Here is an 18,952-nt window from a genome sequence, read left to right as displayed (position 1 = left end):
GCTCGGCCGAGCGCTGACAAAAAAAAGCTTGTAAAAGATAAAAATTGACATTTTTTTTAAAAGGAGCTTCAGCATATATTGACCGTTTTTTTGGAACGAGAGCAATTATAATTTTTTATCTGTAAAACGTCCAATTGAATTACTTCCGCATAATTAAGTCAACTGAACGGACAATTTTGTATTTGCGGCAATTTTAAAGGCATTTTGTGATGAATGAAATTGAATTTCATTTTACTGATTTGATGACACAGCAATATGGGATTGTTCGTTAATTTGTCATTTATTACGCTACGCAGGATACAGGTAACAAGATTTCTAGATCCCCTATCCTCCCTTGATATCTGAACAACGAACGTAATAAGGGGAACGACCCCTAATGATGTCTATATGCAAGAGAATTAGTTATAATGCCTATGTTGATAGACTCCAGAAACACATAACGTAGAAATGGTTCAACGGTACCAAACTGGTGATATGCAGCAAAAAGCGGAAAATCGCATTTACTTCCGTTAAAATGGATCAAAATTACCATCATAATGCCGTAAAGGCAACTTTGAGTCTTATGACTAATAAGACGACGTAACAGTGTCCTAGCGAACTAATCCTGTACTGTTCAAGGGTACATCTCTGACCCGGGGTCAAATTTGGTGAAATTCGGTATCAGGCTAGCAGGCTAGAGACATGCATGTCATAGGCTGGAATTTTCACTTTTTCTCCTTCGTTTGTCTTCCAGTTGTAAGCCTAACCTCAAAATCTTAAATTATGCGCTTACAAAAGTTCTATCCAAAGTCTTGATTTGGCTAAAGACACTAAATAGACGTCATTTTTGAACAGCTTCCAAAAAAACTCAAACTTTCAATTCAATTCAAAATAATTCACCTTAATTGACCTTAATTTTTTCGCTAAATTTATTACTGAACCAAAACTTCGCTCCCAATATCCTCGATGCACCGACCATGTAACAACTGTTTACTTCCAACAATATATTCTCAAAATTGTGTAATGGAAATTGTACTATAAAATGTTTTTATTTTTTCTCTTTTTTTCCATTTTCTACTTTATTAAATTTTAAAATTCATGCGTATGCAATCTCCATTCTTTCTGGGGACGACTCTTTTTTTGCTGCGAACCTTTTTATGCCTTCGGATAATGATAAAAAAATATTTCTTTTATTATATGACATCGTAGATTTCGTGGATACGACACCGGTACGTATAATAATATCATTATTCATATCTCTAACACAAAAATGATGATGAAAATTTTTATTTTTATTTTTCTTTCCCTTTTGTCTGCATTTTTTCTCCATCCATAAATCAAAATTATATGTGACATGTTATAGAGATTTACATATTTTAACTGTTGGAACGTATACATACACGACTGATCAACGTTTTACAACGACACATCATAAAGAGACAGACGAATGGACTCTACAAATCAAATTTGCTCAAAAGCGAGATGCTGGCCTGTATGATTGTCAAATCTCAACACAACCCGTCAAAAGTTATTCTGTTCGTCTCAATTTAGTCAGTAAGTATTTCGATTGTCATACGAGTACAAGTAAAAGGGAAAAGATGGAGAAGAAAAAAAAAATAAATTTAAAATGAAAAACTTTATCGTCCATTTCTAGACTGACCATTAAAAATTGCAGTTCTCCACAATTTCCGGTAAAATTGTGGTAAACACAAGCACATAACATTGTTAGTAAAACAATTTTCTATAAAAAATATATAAACTTTTCATTTCTCTCTCTCTCCCTTACTTATCCATTTTTCACATTCAATGTGCTTCTGAAGTTTATATGTGTGACATGAGCAAGCTGCAAAGCTACAAAGTATAAACTGGATGCTTGTTTGTTAAGGGTCGGGGTAGCAGAATTTGACATTTTCTGTTATAGGTTTTTGAAATTTTCATGCAATGGGAAAATTATCTTTTTGTGACAGACCTTTACAGATGACTGTATGCTATGGTGTCTTTTTATGATAGTCCTCTGATGATGAGGTGTTGCTTTTTTATGGTTTAAGCTGTAAATTTTATAGTAAAGTTTAGTGTGAAAATGATTTTAATATGCTGGATTGCACATCTAGATGAGTAATTTGTTTCACTTTGGATGGGGAGAAGTATTGAGTTGCTGCTGCTAAATTGTACTTGCTCATTTCACTGGACATACAGATCAATTGTCACCCATGGCTTGAAACTTGCAATTCATTGCAATTCACGTTCATATCATAATTGTTTTTGAATAAATCCATGAATCCATGAACGATTTGGTTGAGAGATTGAATTGTTCTCTGATGGGAATCGAACCCATGAGAACTCACAAATGAGTGCTACAGGTATCCGGTCTGTCGCTTGACCACTCGGTCACACAGGCGTTTCTCTCGTACAAGCAGAATTGACTATTCCTAATCACTTACTTACTTACGGGATCCATGCTCCCACTTGGAGCCTAGGTTGCTACAAAATACTTTCCATCTGACTCTATTGCTGGCTCTATTGCTGGCTGAATCCCAAAGCTTGTACAAATTATCAATTCTGACATCTAACTGGCATTCCTTCATTACCATCCTACGCAGAATCTAATAAATATGACTCGATACCCCAGATTCCACTCTGCTCAGCAACCCCTGCAGCATCCATACTTTAAAAAACCTAATTATTCAAGAACATAAAAATATGTTCAAAACCCCAATGTCGCCTTTCATGTTTGTCCATTCAATAACACAGATATAACAATTTTAAAAAAAATATATATTGACCAAGCCAAAAACTAAACATCTTGGCTCATTGACTACTACAAAAAAGCTCATGCCAACATAAATCAAATTGCATACGACTAATAACAAATGCGTCTAACTTTCTAAATACAAATAAATTTTCCAACATATTCAGCACATTTATCAAGATTTTCATTTTGGAACATCGTAAAATTTATGTATGGCTAGAAAGAAAATGAAATAAAAACACAACATACAGCACGAGTTGGTCAGTTGGTGACAAATAAATGAAAATTTATTCTAAGATATAAAACAATAACAGCAACAACAATAACGGAAGCAAACTTTTTTTGAATAAAGATAAATGAATTAAAATCTAAATATAATTACAATCATTAAGACATTATTAGTATTGATGGTTCTAATCGTCTAAAATTAGTGGGTAGGAAATCGTTAAAACTAATTATTAACCCCACTCGGCCCACAAAATATTTTTCGTTTGGAAAAAATAATAATTTTCATTAAATATTCATGGGGTGCCTTACCGCTTTATTAGGATTCTTAAAAAAATTATAGACCGGTTTATTCAATAAAAAAATTCTTCTTTTTGTTAAGCTATTAAAAATAATTTTTCATTCAGCGATTCTCATTGGGTATGCCGAGTGACACAAGAGAGTAAGGCCTCGTCAAGTAGTCCAATAAGCTTCACTAGGGAGCATTCAAAGCTCTGCTAAAGCTTTTTAATTAATTAATTAAACGAAAGTCACCTTCATGTAGCATCCATCTGGCTGCCAAAAAGTGGCTAAACTAAAGAGCTTTTAAAGCTTAAAACTAAGCTCTGTTATTAACATCAACATCATGGAAGTAGCCTCCGTTTGCCTTCCATATGGTTCCCAAATATAGGATCTACTGAGGAGCTTTTAAAGCTTTGCGCTCTTATTAGCTAAAGCGCACTTATTAGCATCAAATGGAAGTAGTCTTCGTGAACCATATGGCTGATTAACAGAGTGTAGCTTCCATATGACTGATAAACAGAGTATGACTTCCAAATGGCTGCCCAATAGAGACGACTCACATTTGATATTGATAAAAGAGCTTTAATAAAGCTATGAAAGCTCTTTAGCAGATCCTTTATTCGACAGCTATATGGGAGCCACACGGCAAATAGTTTCACTTGTCTTTGAACCCATACCTATGCATGGATGGACTTCCAATTGATGTTAATAAGAGAACTTTAAAGGCTCCTTAGCAGAGCCTTCTTCATTTGCATCGCTCGGTCCATATACATCGTAACATACAGCTCCACTTAAATTGAATATAATTTCATTTAAAAAATTATTTCTTCTTCGTCATTTCAACCTCTTTTTCTCTTATCTCGTTCAACTGCTTCCAACCATTTACTGTTTTACTTCCGACTTTTTTTTTATTGTGCTTTAAAATTATAAGCAAAGGCAATGTGGGAATGAAAATGAGAAGGAATGGAAGAAATTTTTAATAACAAAACGACGACGAAGAAAGAAAGCTCGTCGAGTAATTTTCATTAAGTTTCACGGAACGACGAGAAGCAAAATCCCTCAATGGGATACTTTGAGACTTAATCTTCTTTTGATATTCACGTACACGATCTCAATCATAAAAAAAAAATATTTTTCTATAAATTCTTCGAATCACCTAAGTAACAATAAATTACTGAGGATTTTCTTTCTTTTCTCTCCTTTTTTAAACCTACGTGGAACAAAAATAATCCATTAAACATGAACTTGAAATCATCAAAATGAAACAAATAGCACCGACAGCATCCATACTAGGCGGGCCGGACTTTTACGTTCAAAAAGGTTCAACAATCAACCTTACATGCACAATACGACTAGCACCAGATGAATCGCCGGCATTTATCTTTTGGTACCATGAGGATGAGGTAGGAATAAAACATCTTATTTGTAGATTTATGTGTAGATGGTTATTGACAGGGTTGGTTAATTTTTTGTTAATTTTGAGGAAATTCTCAACAATGTCAGTGAAATTTTCATTAATTGTGGAGAAATGATTAACAATTTTAGTGAAATTTTCTTTCATTTTGGTGATCTTTTCATCAATTTTAGTGAATTTCTTATAAATTACGGTAAAATGGTCTAAATTTTGGTGAAATTATTATAAATTTTGATGAATTTCTTATGAATTGTTGTGAATTTGTCAACAATTTTGATGAACTTCTCACTTATTTTGGTGAATTTCGTATCAATTGTAATGAAATTCTTTATAATTTAAGTCAATTTTCAAACAATATTCATGAAATTCTTATCAATTTTGTTGAAATCATCAAGAACTTTGATAAATTCCTCATTAATTTTGACGAAATGTTCATTAATTTTGACGAATTTTTTATCGACTATGAAGAAATTTGCATGAGTTTTGGTGAAATTGTTAGCAATTTTGAAGATATTTTCCTTAATTTTGGTGAAATTCTCCTCAATTTCAATGAATTTCTCACTAATTTTGGCGAATTTGCTATCAATTGTGGTGAAATTATCAACAATTTTGGTGAAATCCTCATTAATTTTGATGAAATCCCATCAACTGCAGTGATACTCTCATTAATGTTGAAATTAAATTCGTAAATTAACATAAAATTTCAATAACAAAAGCTTATAAAGTAGCTTCACCTGCTCAAAAATGACCAACCCTATCTGACTCACCATTCCATTGAGAATAGTCCATAAAACAACATTGTTAGACAAAAATTGAAATTTTTCATTTTTATCGCTTCATTTTTTTTCTTCTCATTTCTATTACTGCTCATGTTTCTGTTGTTGGTGCTTCATCATCCTCAAATATACATCCAAACAAAAAAAAATACGTACCAAAAGGTGATAAATTATGACAGTCGAGGAGGCATCTCAATTGAAACACGAAAGGGTGATTTAACAACATCACATCTCCTGATACAGAATGCCGATGAAACAAACTCGGGCAAATACAGTTGCTCACCATCAAATGCCATTGTGGCAAGCATACGAGTTCACGTTTTAAACGGTAAGTAGGATGTGGTCACCTTTTTTTGTGTTATTTTGATGAAAAAAATAGCCCCAACGAGAATAGGAAACGAAATACCTAAATTGCTATTTGGGTAAAGATAATTATCATCAACAATTGCACATGTATGCATGCATGCTGTACAAAATGTTGCTATTAAGCGCAAAAAGGAAATGTTGAATAATATTAGAGTGAATAAGAGGAAAACCGAGAGGAATGTCGGTTAAATTATCTTTCATTTCATGTACAACCATTTTTCCGTACATTTCATTGTATGGCGGAACAAATGTGTGAAAAACTAAAACACAATGACGAGAAACATGAACAGAAAAAATTGTACAAAAGAGAGAGACAACGACGATGAATGTGGACACATTCAAATTGTAGTTCATTAAGTATAGTTTTTGTATTTTTATCTCTCGATTTATCAACATGATCAACAGTCAGTTGGAAATTGGAGCTTTTAAACTATGTGCACAATTGTATTGGATATTTTTTATTTAGAAAACCACGCAGGAAATCTCGATTGGGGAGATTAGAGCACTTTTGAAAGAGGCCTTTGTCAATGAAAATTGAATGGCAAATTTTGGAAAATGCAAAAATTTCAATTGAAAAATTGAAATATAAATTTTATTAAATGCCATCAACATTGACATTTCAACTTTTGCTATGACATAAATTTGAAAAGTATTCTCAGAAATGTGAAAAGCTGATTTTATGATGTGGTTTACTGACTAGTGCAGCTTGTGTATTTTCATAGAAATCAATATTCAAAATGGATTTAAATATTTTTTTACAAATTTAATGGAAACTATAATTTAGGATTTTTCATCAGAAGTTAGTACTGTTTTGTATATTAAACCAGAGTTGGAAGGACTTTGAGAGTCCGTCCTCGAAAAAATAGTGGTGTCCTCCTCATTCGAGTCCTGAGAACTCTATATCAAACTAGGGATGAATTCTGGCAAAATAGTTTGACAATCTATAATCCAGTTAAAATGTATCAAAATGAAAAACCGCTGTCGATATAACATGATTAAAGTTTAAAAATAGCTCGACACATTCTCCATACCCTAGTAATGATTTGAGATTTCCTGGAATCAAATGTACAGAATTTTGAACCATAAGTGTCTAACCATGATTTTTGCGGCATTCCTGAGTTTGTGTGGCGATAGAGTAGTAAGTCGATGAACATAGATTGAGAACTTTTAGCAAAAATTGTCCATAATTTCTATAGCTTTTATAAAATGTTTGTCTAAACTGGACAACAAATAGCCCGCATAGCCTAATTCAGTTAGTTGATCAAGAATTCAGTCCCACACAAGCGTGATTCTGGCATAGATTTCAATCTGTCTTACTTGCTTACTTCGCTGGCCAGAAAGTTCAAGTGTGATCCAATACCTACCTCAGATGACGCCTGAAGCTGGTTCTATCGTTGGCTACCGCTTGCCAATTACCAATTCCAATCATGATACTATCTCCATCGACAGCTTCTTTCCATGAGTTCAATCTATCAAAATGCTAGAATCAAGCTGACCTGGTGCCATATTTTGAATCGATTAACCAACTTGTGTCATTCACCCAGATATTAAGATCTAGTCATTAAATCAATCATCTTTAAATCCCTTCAAAAAAAATCAAAAACTCGTTACAAAATCAGGTACGAAGCTCCACAACATTCGAGATGAAATAATCTGCATACAAATTTAATTTAATGAAATTTTTCCCTAAAAATAAAATAAGCTGAAATTTGCAGAATCATCATCAGCGAGAAAATGTCGCAAAATATGCTAATTTTCATTTTCAGGGGAAAAATGTCTTACATAATTTTTACATCAAACTTAAAATTTTTTCCAATAAAATTGCAAACTCCAATTTATATTCATCAAAATCCATCTATGCAAACTATTTTTTGATGATAAAAATCTATCAATGAATGAGTCACAACATTGTGCTGAAATAGGATTCATCGATTGCATAATTTTCATACAGAGTAATAAAATGATAGATTGAATTTCGATAAAGGAAAGAGAAAAAATCTCTCGTTCGTTCCTCTTGTTTACTCTAAAAATTATTCATTTCAATAAAAAAAAAAGTTTAAATTGATTTTCTATGCTCAATAATATCATTTTTCTCTCCTCTATTTTTTTGTGCATTCACAACCTCAATATCATCAAACTGGAATGTCGAACGAATCTGGATAAATATTGGAAATATTTGCAGGCGAACATCCGGAAGCAATGCACAGTAGATGTACATCAATAGTTCAACAACAAAATTTATACGTAAAGAATTCTCTTCTGATAGTTTTATTACTAATGTTAATATCACATACAGCAAAAAGAATAAATCTATAAATTTGTTTTTTTTTACTTTCAATTCTCTACTTTTTTTCTACTTTTTCCTTTTTGCTGTGTCGTTGATTAATTGACTTGAGACTTGTATAGAAAAATAAAAATTTTATGAAATGAAATAATGAAGATTTTTTTTATGTTTTTCCTTCGCCCTTCGTTCCATACCAATGAGGAAAACTAAAAGAATAAATCAAGGATATGACACTTTGGAATTATTTCCGATTAATCTTTATGCGTTCATATTGTCGATTGGATGTAATAAATTTTAATTCAATTTTCATAGAGATTATCATATTTTATTATAATAAATTCAAAAGCAATTATTAGAGTCATAAATTTTGTTTTTGAAAAAAAAAAAAAAAATAAACCCACCCGAGCCACAAAAAAATCAAAAATCTTTAAAATTGTGATAATTCCACTGTCCAACAGTTATTAGTATTTATGATATTGAAAACTAGTAATGAAGCGGATCACGCTTCATGAGAATATTCACACAATACGTAGATCAGAAAACTGTACAGAAAAGTAAAAAATATAAATAAAACAACTTGAACAAAATAAGAGATTTATGAAATAAATAATGATTACTTGCACATTAACTAAAATTATTTACATGGAGTATAACATGTACAGTTCGTACTACGTTCGAACTTTTAATGTCGCTCGAACTGTTTTTCTACTCACGGCAACATATTTTCATAGATATGTAGTTTCTAATGTTTGGGAAAATTTTCACGCCTTCACTCGCTTCGCTCCGTTCAGGTCGCAAAAATTTGTGAGCTTCGCTCAACCAAATCCGAGCTGCGTTCGAACTATTAATGTTCGAGCTTCGCTCGAACTGTTTTTCTACTCACGGCAACATATTTTCATAGATATGTAGTTTCTAATGTTTGGGAAAATTTTCACGCCTTCACTCGCTTCGCTCCGTTCAGGTCGCAAAAATTTGTGAGCTTCGCTCAACCAAGTCCGAACTGCGTTCGAACTATTAATGTTCGAGCTTCGCTCGAACTGTTTTTCTACTCACGGCAACATATTTTCATAGATATGTAGTTTCTAATGTTTGGGAAAATTTTCACGCCTTCACTCGCTTCGCTCCGTTCGGGTCGCAAAAATTTGTGAGCTTCGCTCAACCAAGTCCGAACTGCGTTCGAACTATTAATGTTCGAGCTTCGCTCGAACTGTTTTTCTACTCGCGGCAACATATTTTCATAGATATGTAGTTTCTAATGTTTGTGAAAATTTTCACGCCTTCACTCGCTTCGCTCCGTTCAGGTCGCAAAAATTTGTGAGCTTCGCTCAACCAAGTCCGAACTGCGTTCGAACTATTAATGTTCGAGCTTCGCTCGAACTGTTTTTCTAATCACTGCAACATATTTTCATAGATATGCAGTTTCTAATGTTTGAGAAAATACAGTATTTATATAGATCACTATACGAACCGGGTTGAGCTTCGCTCGCCCGACTTGGATAGATTATAGTACTTATATAGATCACTATACGAGCCGGGCTGAGCTTCGCTCGCCCGACTTGGGTAGATTGCAGTACTTATATAGATCACTATACGAGCCGGGCTGAGCTTCGCTCGCCCGACTTGGGTAGATTACAGTACTTATATAGATCACTATACGAACCGGGTTGAGCTTCGCTCGCCCGACTTGGATAGATTATAGTACTTATATAGATCACTATACGAGCCGGGCTGAGCTTCGCTCGCCCGACTTGGGTAGATTGCAGTACTTATATAGATCACTATACGAGCCGGGCTGAGCTTCGCTCGCCCGACTTGGGTAGATTACAGTACTTATATAGATCACTATACGAGCCGGGCTGAGCTTCGCTCGCCCGACTTGGGTAGATTACAGTACTTATATAGATCACTATACGAGCCGGGCTGAGCTTCGCTCGCCCGACTTGGGTAGATTACAGTACTTATATAGATCACTATACGAGCCGGGCTGAGCTTCGCTCGCCCGACTTGGGTAGATTGCAGTACTTATATAGATCACTATACGAGCCGGGCTGAGCTTCGCTCGCCCGACTTGGGTAGATTACAGTACTTATATAGATCACTATACGAGCCGGGCTGAGCTTCGCTCGCCCGACTTGGGTAGATTACAGTACTTATATAGATCACTATACGAGCCGGGCTGAGCTTCGCTCGCCCGACTTGGGTAGATTGCAGTACTTATATAGATCACTATACGAGCTGGGCTGAGTACTTATATTCGTATTGTGATCTATACGAACTAGGCTAAATGTATTGATTCTTAAGAAGTATTTTGATTTAACCTTGTTCACTTCGATTTTGTTTACTAAAAATTAAGCACATTTATGGATAGATATTTCTAATATCATTTAATATTTACATTTATTTTTGTATACTTCAAGTATTCAAAAAAAAAACTCAAAAAAAATGGAAAAAAAAATTTCGGAATTTAATAGGATTCGATCTCACGACCTTAAGATTTCAATTCCTTGTATCCAAATGCAACCAGCCAAATATCAATAAAAAGTACTATTAGTAATTTGGATAAAACATGTATATAAATTAATGATTTTTAGATCATGAAAAACATAGAAGAAATACTTTTAATTGTCTGCGGCCGAGCGAAGCGAGGCCGCATTTTTTTTGAAACACGTGTTTTGGAATAAGCGGCTAATATTTAGGGAAAAAATTTCAGTTTTTTGCATTTTGTGCCTCAGTGGATGCATCTCATGACCCCAAAAACTATACAGCTCGTGTGATAACCAATATCTATCGATAGAAAAAACCGGAAGTCTTAACTTTGTGTTAAAATTGAGTTTTCGCGGAAACTAACTAACTTGCTAAAGGACAGAACGTGATTTTTTGCGATTTCTCGGCACTGGAAGCACCAATCATGAAGTAGTTTTTACCATTAGATAGGTAATACGAAGCACAAACTTTGAATGACCGAACTTTTTTTATAATTCGGCAAGGCTGAAGCAGTAAATCGAAAAAAGTAGATTTCTGTAAAACAAAAAACAATATATTCACACAATTTTGTGTGAATATGATTTTTAACAAATAATTTAATTTTTTAGAATTTTTTTAAATTTTGCTTATTTTAAAAGAGTTTATGTCCGCTATTTATGACTAAAAATCGAATTAATTAGCTAACTGCTGTTATTGACATTTATAACAACCTGATAACGTGTTAACCGGTATACAACATATGTAGAAATGGTCAAAAATTCAGTCTCATCCTAACATGACTCTGAATTGAAACTGGGAATCATCGAATCTGGTCTTGGTTCAGGCTCACGCTGGCCTGATGCCGAATTATTGACCGTTTCTCCTCTGTGAGGTTTTCGGATAATGAGTGATGTCAATAGAATATGAGAACATTTAAAATGAACAGCAAGAATCAGATACAATCGTAAAAATCAAAAAAAAATTGTGACTTTTTTTCGTAAAAAATGTACAATTCGTAAAAATCATAATTTGTAAAAATTATCTGACCCTGAATAAAGAATTGAATTCAAACTTTATCCTAAAAGGCATTCGTCATAGAAATAATCGAGAATTTGGCCCAAGGACAACGTGACTCCGGTCACAGGCCAGATTTGATAAAATTCGGAACACCGCTTAGGGTTGAATTTTTGGACATTTCTACTTCGAGTGCTTTCCGGGAACAAGTTAAATGAATCAATTTTAACCCACGGATTTATGGGAAAATGTTAAAATTCAAATTACTTAAAGCTGAACATCCTTTTATGGTTACAACTTTTGCATTTAACAATTTTGAGAGCTTTTCTCTACAATAATATTGTACGAATCGCACAAAAGCTCCCCAAAAATCGGAGAAAATAGTAATTCCAAAGTGTCACATCCTGATGATTAAAACTCAATATCCATGTTGAACAAGAATGAAAAATTTTATAACAAACAAAAAATAATAATAATACACAAGAAGAAAAGAAGTTTTTAATTTTTTTTTTCTTCTCTCCATTCCACCCTCTTCATTAAATGGCTGAGATGATGAAGGAAACAAAAAAAAATATTTTCAATGAAGAAGATGGAAAACTGTAGTTATGTTAGATATAAAGAAGACGAAGAAGTGAGAAAAAAATAATATTCTTGTAAATAAGAAATTGTAAAAAAAAAAAACCTAATAAGAAGAAAGAAGCTCCATTATATAGCACAATAAATGTAAATGTTGAAATGAATAAGATTGGAAACTTTACACGGTCTTTAGAATTTTTGCTTGAATCAATTTTGATTTTTCAGATTATTTTATTAACTTTTTTCATTACAGAAATGACGGCAAATGGAATTTTACTACGGATATGAAAAACTATCATTTTAAGTATCAGGATAAGTTTAAGCGCTTTAGTCATTTAAATTGATTTACAGATGCAGATAAACTTTTAGTCATGACTAACTTTTTAATCTTGGAAATGATTCCGTAGCTATTTTATGCTATGGTATGGAAATGTTATTGAAGTATAGCATGATGCTGAAGAAGATTGTACTTAGTTTTCCATTAGAAGCAATACACACTGAAGTGAGAACGAGGGTAGTTTGAGGAACAACATTTAGCTTAAAAGTTCTTTGAAATATGACTTAAATTTTGTGTCACTAAACGTATGCCCAAATTGACCTTCTACTTGGAAAAAAAACTTTCAATTTTCTAGGATTTTTCGTCTACTCGACCGTCATGTAGACATAATTTTTGCATATAATTATCCATTGTGTTATCCAAACTGTGTGGTTCAGTACTCTGAAGTGCCATTAGAAATCTCAGGTGAGCCGCAAAATACTGAATTATGTCATGACACAAAAAATATTGCCCACCATTGCCTTAAAGTCTTTGTCTCTGATTATGTAACAATATTTTAATAATTTATCTCCAAAAATACAATATTCTAGCATCAATAAATTATTCTTCGAACAAGGTTAAATCATAATATATTAACTTATTAAAACCATAAAAGTACTTTGCAAACTATTTTCCATCTAAATCTACCCAAGCTTATTTGCCAACTTATTATTTCTTCATATTATCCATCCATCTCAATATGGATTTTTTTCTCACAACAATGTGAACCTTTCATTCATTTTAAGCATTCAATGTCAGGACAGGGGGATGACGGCTTGATCGAAGAAATTGAATTTGGTCCAAAAATGATATTTCTATTGCTTCGTTTCTAAACTAGATGCTTCATAAAAAAAATGTCAGTTTAGTACACTGCCCTTGGTTGGAATCCGCAAAGGAAAAGTCATGTTGGAGCTCCAAAAGCTACATAACTCAGAATGGTAATAAAATAATGTCAGCTCATTTTGCGGACAGAGAATTTGTACAATTTAAGAGACAGACTCAGATGGAGATCGTTTTTTTGTAGCCTATAAAGTCCGCATAGGAGCATTGTCACAGGAAGAAAGTAAGATTCTGAGCTATAAATTTTAAAATTAAAAACATCCACGTAGTAGATCAAAGGACTCCTGGAAAGAAGCTCTCAATGGTATTGGCAATTTGCAGACGGAAGTCAGCAATAGAGCCAGCTTTAGGTGTCATCTGAGGAAAGTCAGCGAAGTAAATAAGTCAATAAGGATCTCCACAAATGAAACCAAAATTTGTCGCCAAGTAGCTGTCCCCCTTGTGACAGAAAAGAGACTGACTAGAAATTTAAATATTTAGGATCGTTTACGAATATAAAGTAATAAAAATTTTACGAATCAACTTTCATAAAATACGGAAAGAATGAAAAAAAAAAAATAAAATTGAAATTCAAAATGCTCGTCACGTCATGTTAGGGATGAAAATGGCTTAGAGAATTATCTAATTAAATGTAAACTAATGCAAATCACAAAATAAACTCTTTGGTCATTATATATTCATATATTACGTAATAATTACTCATTCAGTTATGCTAAAATCTACTTCTTCAATTTTAAGACTGACTTTAATGAGCACTTGACCATGCAGAAATGCTTGTAGGATGGAAAATTTCACCACACTACTTGAAATATGAATTTCATTAATTAATTCACTGTAAGTATCGTTCATATTCAACTGAGGAGGAACTTTATGCTCAAGATTTTTTCTATGTATAGAACAGCTTTGGTTCATGGGAATTGAAAAGAGACTCTACACAGAATAAACTTGAAAAAATAAAAGCTGACCGTGTGCTCAAACGAAACGAAATCCACTTGGATATGCTGTATAATATTTATTCCATAAATAAGACTTCCATTTCCCTCAGTTCTCATATTTTATTCTTTGTGAATCCAAGAATTACAATAAATTTTGTTACAACTACATAATGTGACAGAATATTCAAATGATTCCACTTTAAAAAAAGTTGTTGTAAAACTACCAAACAAGAGAATATTCAAGCAAAATAAAAAGAAGAATAAAGGATAAGAGAAGTAAAAAGAAGAAGCTATAAAATATATAATGTAAGCGCTTCTCGAGGGTTTCAACATAAAAGTAAAAGTTTTTTTTGATTCACATTTTCAGTAAAAATGTCAATTCCGACGTCGATTGACAAGGTAGAAAAAGGCTTAAATGGAATTCTTTGTAGCACGATCAGGAAAAAAAAGAGATTATTTTAGGAAAATGGGTTGAAAATTTAAATTTTTATATATTTTATAAGCTCAACTTTTGTTACTTTTATTGACGTAAATTTTGTTTTCTTTTTGGGTAATTTTGCGTGATTCACAAAACTTTATGATAATTTAATCAATTTTAGTGCCTTGTAATTTGCTCGTGATAATTTTTTGTTCATATTTTATGATGAGAAAATTTCTTTTTAATTTGAGGGAAATTCGAGAATGTTTTTTGAAATTTGGATGAAAAATTTCCTATTTAAAAATAGTTTTCATTGAAAATTAGTTGATTAAAGTTTGAAATTTATGAATTATCCAGAATTTTAATTGAAAAAAGCTAGTCTTTAATAACACACGTCGGTTAATCAATTTATAATCTAGCATAATACCGACGAGACTCTGACATGGTGGCAGATTCGGTTTAGATTCTGCATGGTTTTGCATGATTTATTTATTCTTTTGATAGTATTGCACTTTGTATCGGAAATTGGCAAGTGGTAGCCAGCGATAGATCCAGCTTCAGGCGGTTCCTGTGGGAGGTCATGGATCACAACTTATCTGTACGAACAGCGAAGTAAGTAAGGAGTATCCGATTTGTTTTGAGAAAGTCAGGACCGATCGACAGAATAATCACGGAATATTTCTGTTCAATAATTTTATCGGTCCCATGCAACCCACTCGTCTTTAGCAGAACAATACGGAGAATGACAACTTTCTCAGTAAAAATGGTCCAAAATCCACCTAACATACATGATGCGCTGTGTAGGTGTGCTTGATGGATTCAGTTTGAATCATGCAATTTGCCTGAGTCACGTCGTTCTGGTGCTATGCTTTCTCGAAATCCCGGTCCTGATAAATTTTCGATAGCGAGAAAGCATACCTGGTGCATGATTTTTGTTTGAAATTCGAGTTATGCTATTCAGGAACAACCTTAACCTTGATTTTTTTAAGCTAATAACCTTTATCTATACACTGAATAAGCACATATTCAATCTACCTTTTCTTGTGCTCTAACAAATTAGAATAAACATTGTGCTCTCTTAAATTCTCGATCGCGACTCCGATAGCAAAAGCATACATATTACACATAGCACGATAACCCAGATTCCCATTACCTATAATCTGTTATTAATAAAACTCAGTTCAACGTTTGTACACATTCTAAATATTGGGAAAAATTATCTAAAATCTTAAACAAAATTTCCTAACTGTTCAAGTTCTTAACAGAACTTCTACAGAATTTCCATCATTCGTAAGTTATAAGCTTTACACAATTCATATACAATAAACCCTTCATCCCATCTATACAACAGTAAAACTAACAACAAGGTTCTGTTTTATTCCAGAATTACGCTATAAATATATTTCATCCCAGAACAACACTCCACAAACAATTTCTGTTGCTGTTGCTGTATTTTTTCCACTATCTCCAATATCCATATTTCATTCTTTCCAACTTGCCTTGTTAATAATACAATATTTGTGTACATAATAACACCGCATTATATGTACTGCATGTATACATGATGATAGAGATGGGAAATATAAAGGAGGGATGATGAAAGAATTATGTCTATAACGCCAAGAATGAAAAATGATGAATTTAAAGTATAATAATAACATTGTTTGCAGATGAGAAAACTTTTCTCTTACTTCTTTTGGATTTTTTTCTTCAGTGATGCAGCCCGAGCAGCATACAAAGTGGAATTTTTGGTTTTACTGCTTCAACTTTGTTCGTTGAAAATTCATCGGATCTTAAAATGGAATCATAAAATTAGGAACTGTTCACTTATTAAGCAGCGATTCTCGGAGGGGAAGCCCGTGCCCCCAATGCCTCCCGGTGACGTCCGTACCCCCAGGCCTCATGTTACCCAATAAGTAAACGGTCCCATAGTAAATTAAGCCATTAAGTCTCTTCTAATGTCTATCAACACGAACCCCATTATGGCATCAGTCATGCATGTCGTGATAATCAAATTGTGTTACTCGGATTGATGATTGTTGTAAACTCTCTAGTGAAGTATCTCTGCTGATTGAAGAACAGGAGAAGTAAAGTTTCATTTTAATATTTCAGTGGGTGAAAATGTAAATAAAATATAAGAAATACTGAATGAAATATCATCTTTGGATGCTGAACTACTCACTTTGAAATCTTCAAAAGGATTTCTGTTTTTAATAAAGGAAGAATTTTTATTTCTTTAGCTGATGAAATAGTTTGTAATGTAAAATATTGCTCCCATTTTGAGAGGTTTAAATATTCTTGAGATGTGCCGAATTGAAAAAATTTATTAAAAATTCTGTTTCAGGTTTGATTTGTACTCAATTTTAGTTGGAAATTGATACAAGTTTTAAGTATAATGTTAAATAGCTTCGAGCGATACTAATGAAGAAAGCTTCGCCATTGAATTTTTAAGGTTCATTCAAAGTTTTTTTATCAGTATCAAATGGAAGACAAAGCTGCTTTCATTTCGTGTCAATAAAAGAGGTTTAGCGGAGCCTTTAAAGCTCAGTGGTGGAGCTGAAATGGAACTGAGGTGGATCTGAGGTATAGATGAAGTGGAGCTGGGATGAAGCTTTTTCCTTTGTGTCGCTCGGAATGTACTGATTTTTGTTGATCTACCAAGAAGTACTTTACTCATAACTACGAAAATTTATGTGAATTCCAAGTAACTTCTCTTACAAAATTATTAATAAAAACATAAACATATAAAAAATATATTATTCTCTCTTTCAGTATTTTTTCAGTTACATAATGCATACTTATGAATTTATTTGACATTTTCATCATAAGAACTTGTTGTGATGTATGTATCCCGAGTGACACAATGTCACATTTATCGTAATAAAAATGATTCGAAATTAACCGTCATGGTAGTGTCAGGGTAACTTCGCGTATTGCCATTGATACGGTGATGTAGAGATGCCCTAACCATAAGCATATTTAATAAGGGGGTTGCTTTTTGAATTAAATCCAGCTTACTCTTTTTAGAAACAAAATTCATCAATTTGTTAGGGTTTTTCGCAAAAAAATTCCCAAAAATCATCCCCTCTCAACTTTTGCGATCTTTACAAAAAAATAAATTTCTTCTCTCAAAAATTTGAAGATACCCATAGCAGGCATAGAGCATACTCTTAAGAGCAGAATGAGCTGAGAGCATGCACTTGAACATGCTAAACTGGTTTATTTAAGTAGAGTACGCCCATGAAAGCATGCTCTTTGTCTGCTAGAGTACCTTTCTGGCTCTAAAGAACCCATTGCACAGTTCGGATATAACATGTTTATTTACGAATTAAATGAGTTTATTTATTCGTAAATAACGAAATGATTGATGGCAAAATGAAAATATTGAACTTTGTTGAGGTAGATTAAGATTTAAAAGCTGATTCATACGTTTTCATGGAAATTAATTGAGATTTTCTCTCTTTTGGAATTTTGTTGGAAAGTCAATTTGGTGAAATTTTGAGTTTTATGATAAATATTTGCCTATTCCGCAAAATGTGTTTGATGATTTTTTTTGCAAAAAAACTTAATGAAATTTTGAAAACGTTGAAAATTTCAACCCTTATCAAGCGACAGCGTAGATAGCAATATTAAGCTAGCAAATTGTATCGTAAAACTTACATCATTATGAAGTTCTTCACGAATAATTCATCTATTAGCTTCCACTTGTTCTATCTCATCCATTCATTTCAAAACTTTTTTCAAACAATTCCTCCTAAATTAAGGCAATTATCAATTATGCTAATTATTTATGATGAATCTTCTTCATCTTTCTTCTCCGTCCACAGAACATTTTTATTTTTTTGTTTAAAGCTTCTTCGTTTCAACTAAAAAAAGAATGTAAAGGAAGTAAAATTTGAGAATGTTAAATTAAGTTAAAAATAAAAAAGAAGCGCAGCAAGAAAGGGTGGCCGCTGTGGATTAATTTATAAATGAGGCATTTTTATCAGAGTTCGTGAAGATCGAAAAAATCTTTGATTTTCCAAAATCATTTTTTTTTGTGATCTAAAAAAATCATGATTTTTTCGATCTTACGTAAATCATTACGTATGATTTTTTTACGTAACGAAGATCATTTTCAAAATGATCTTTTCTACGTAAAATCATTTTGTTTACAAATTATGTTAATGAACAACTATGCTCATTAGTACATTAATACTTAATATGAATTGTTTCTACAGCATTTTTAGGTGATTATCAAGTAGTTTTGAATCTATTTACACTACTTTAAGTACTAAAATTAGCTGAATTTTCATTCAAAGTGATATGTTCTGGA

At 32.8% G+C, this 18,952-nt stretch overlaps 1 protein-coding gene across 1 annotated transcript in view; it reads left to right on the top strand.

Annotated features, from left to right (window-relative positions):
• The window catches only part of LOC139095615 (zwei Ig domain protein zig-8-like), a 62,251-nt gene extending 52,699 nt beyond the window's left edge, over positions 1 to 9,552 (top strand). The window contains exons 4-8 of the mRNA XM_070647003.1: positions 1,189 to 1,208; positions 1,343 to 1,533; positions 4,508 to 4,638; positions 5,588 to 5,753; positions 7,974 to 9,552. Coding sequence (XP_070503104.1) covers positions 1,189 to 1,208; positions 1,343 to 1,533; positions 4,508 to 4,638; positions 5,588 to 5,753; positions 7,974 to 8,107 — 642 coding nt within the window. The 3' untranslated portion in view covers positions 8,108 to 9,552. The remainder of the gene's footprint in view (positions 1 to 1,188; positions 1,209 to 1,342; positions 1,534 to 4,507; positions 4,639 to 5,587; positions 5,754 to 7,973) is intronic.
• Positions 9,553 to 18,952: the final 9,400 nt, after the last annotated feature.

The sequence above is a fragment of the Chironomus tepperi genome, unplaced genomic scaffold (assembly GCF_022539635.2).
Source record: "Chironomus tepperi strain 1889 unplaced genomic scaffold, CSIRO-AGI_Ctep_v1 contig_367, whole genome shotgun sequence".
Classification (NCBI taxonomy): Eukaryota; Metazoa; Arthropoda; class Insecta; order Diptera; family Chironomidae; genus Chironomus; species Chironomus tepperi.
Note: the sequence above shows the minus strand (reverse complement) of the source record. Positions and strands in the feature narration are given on the sequence as shown.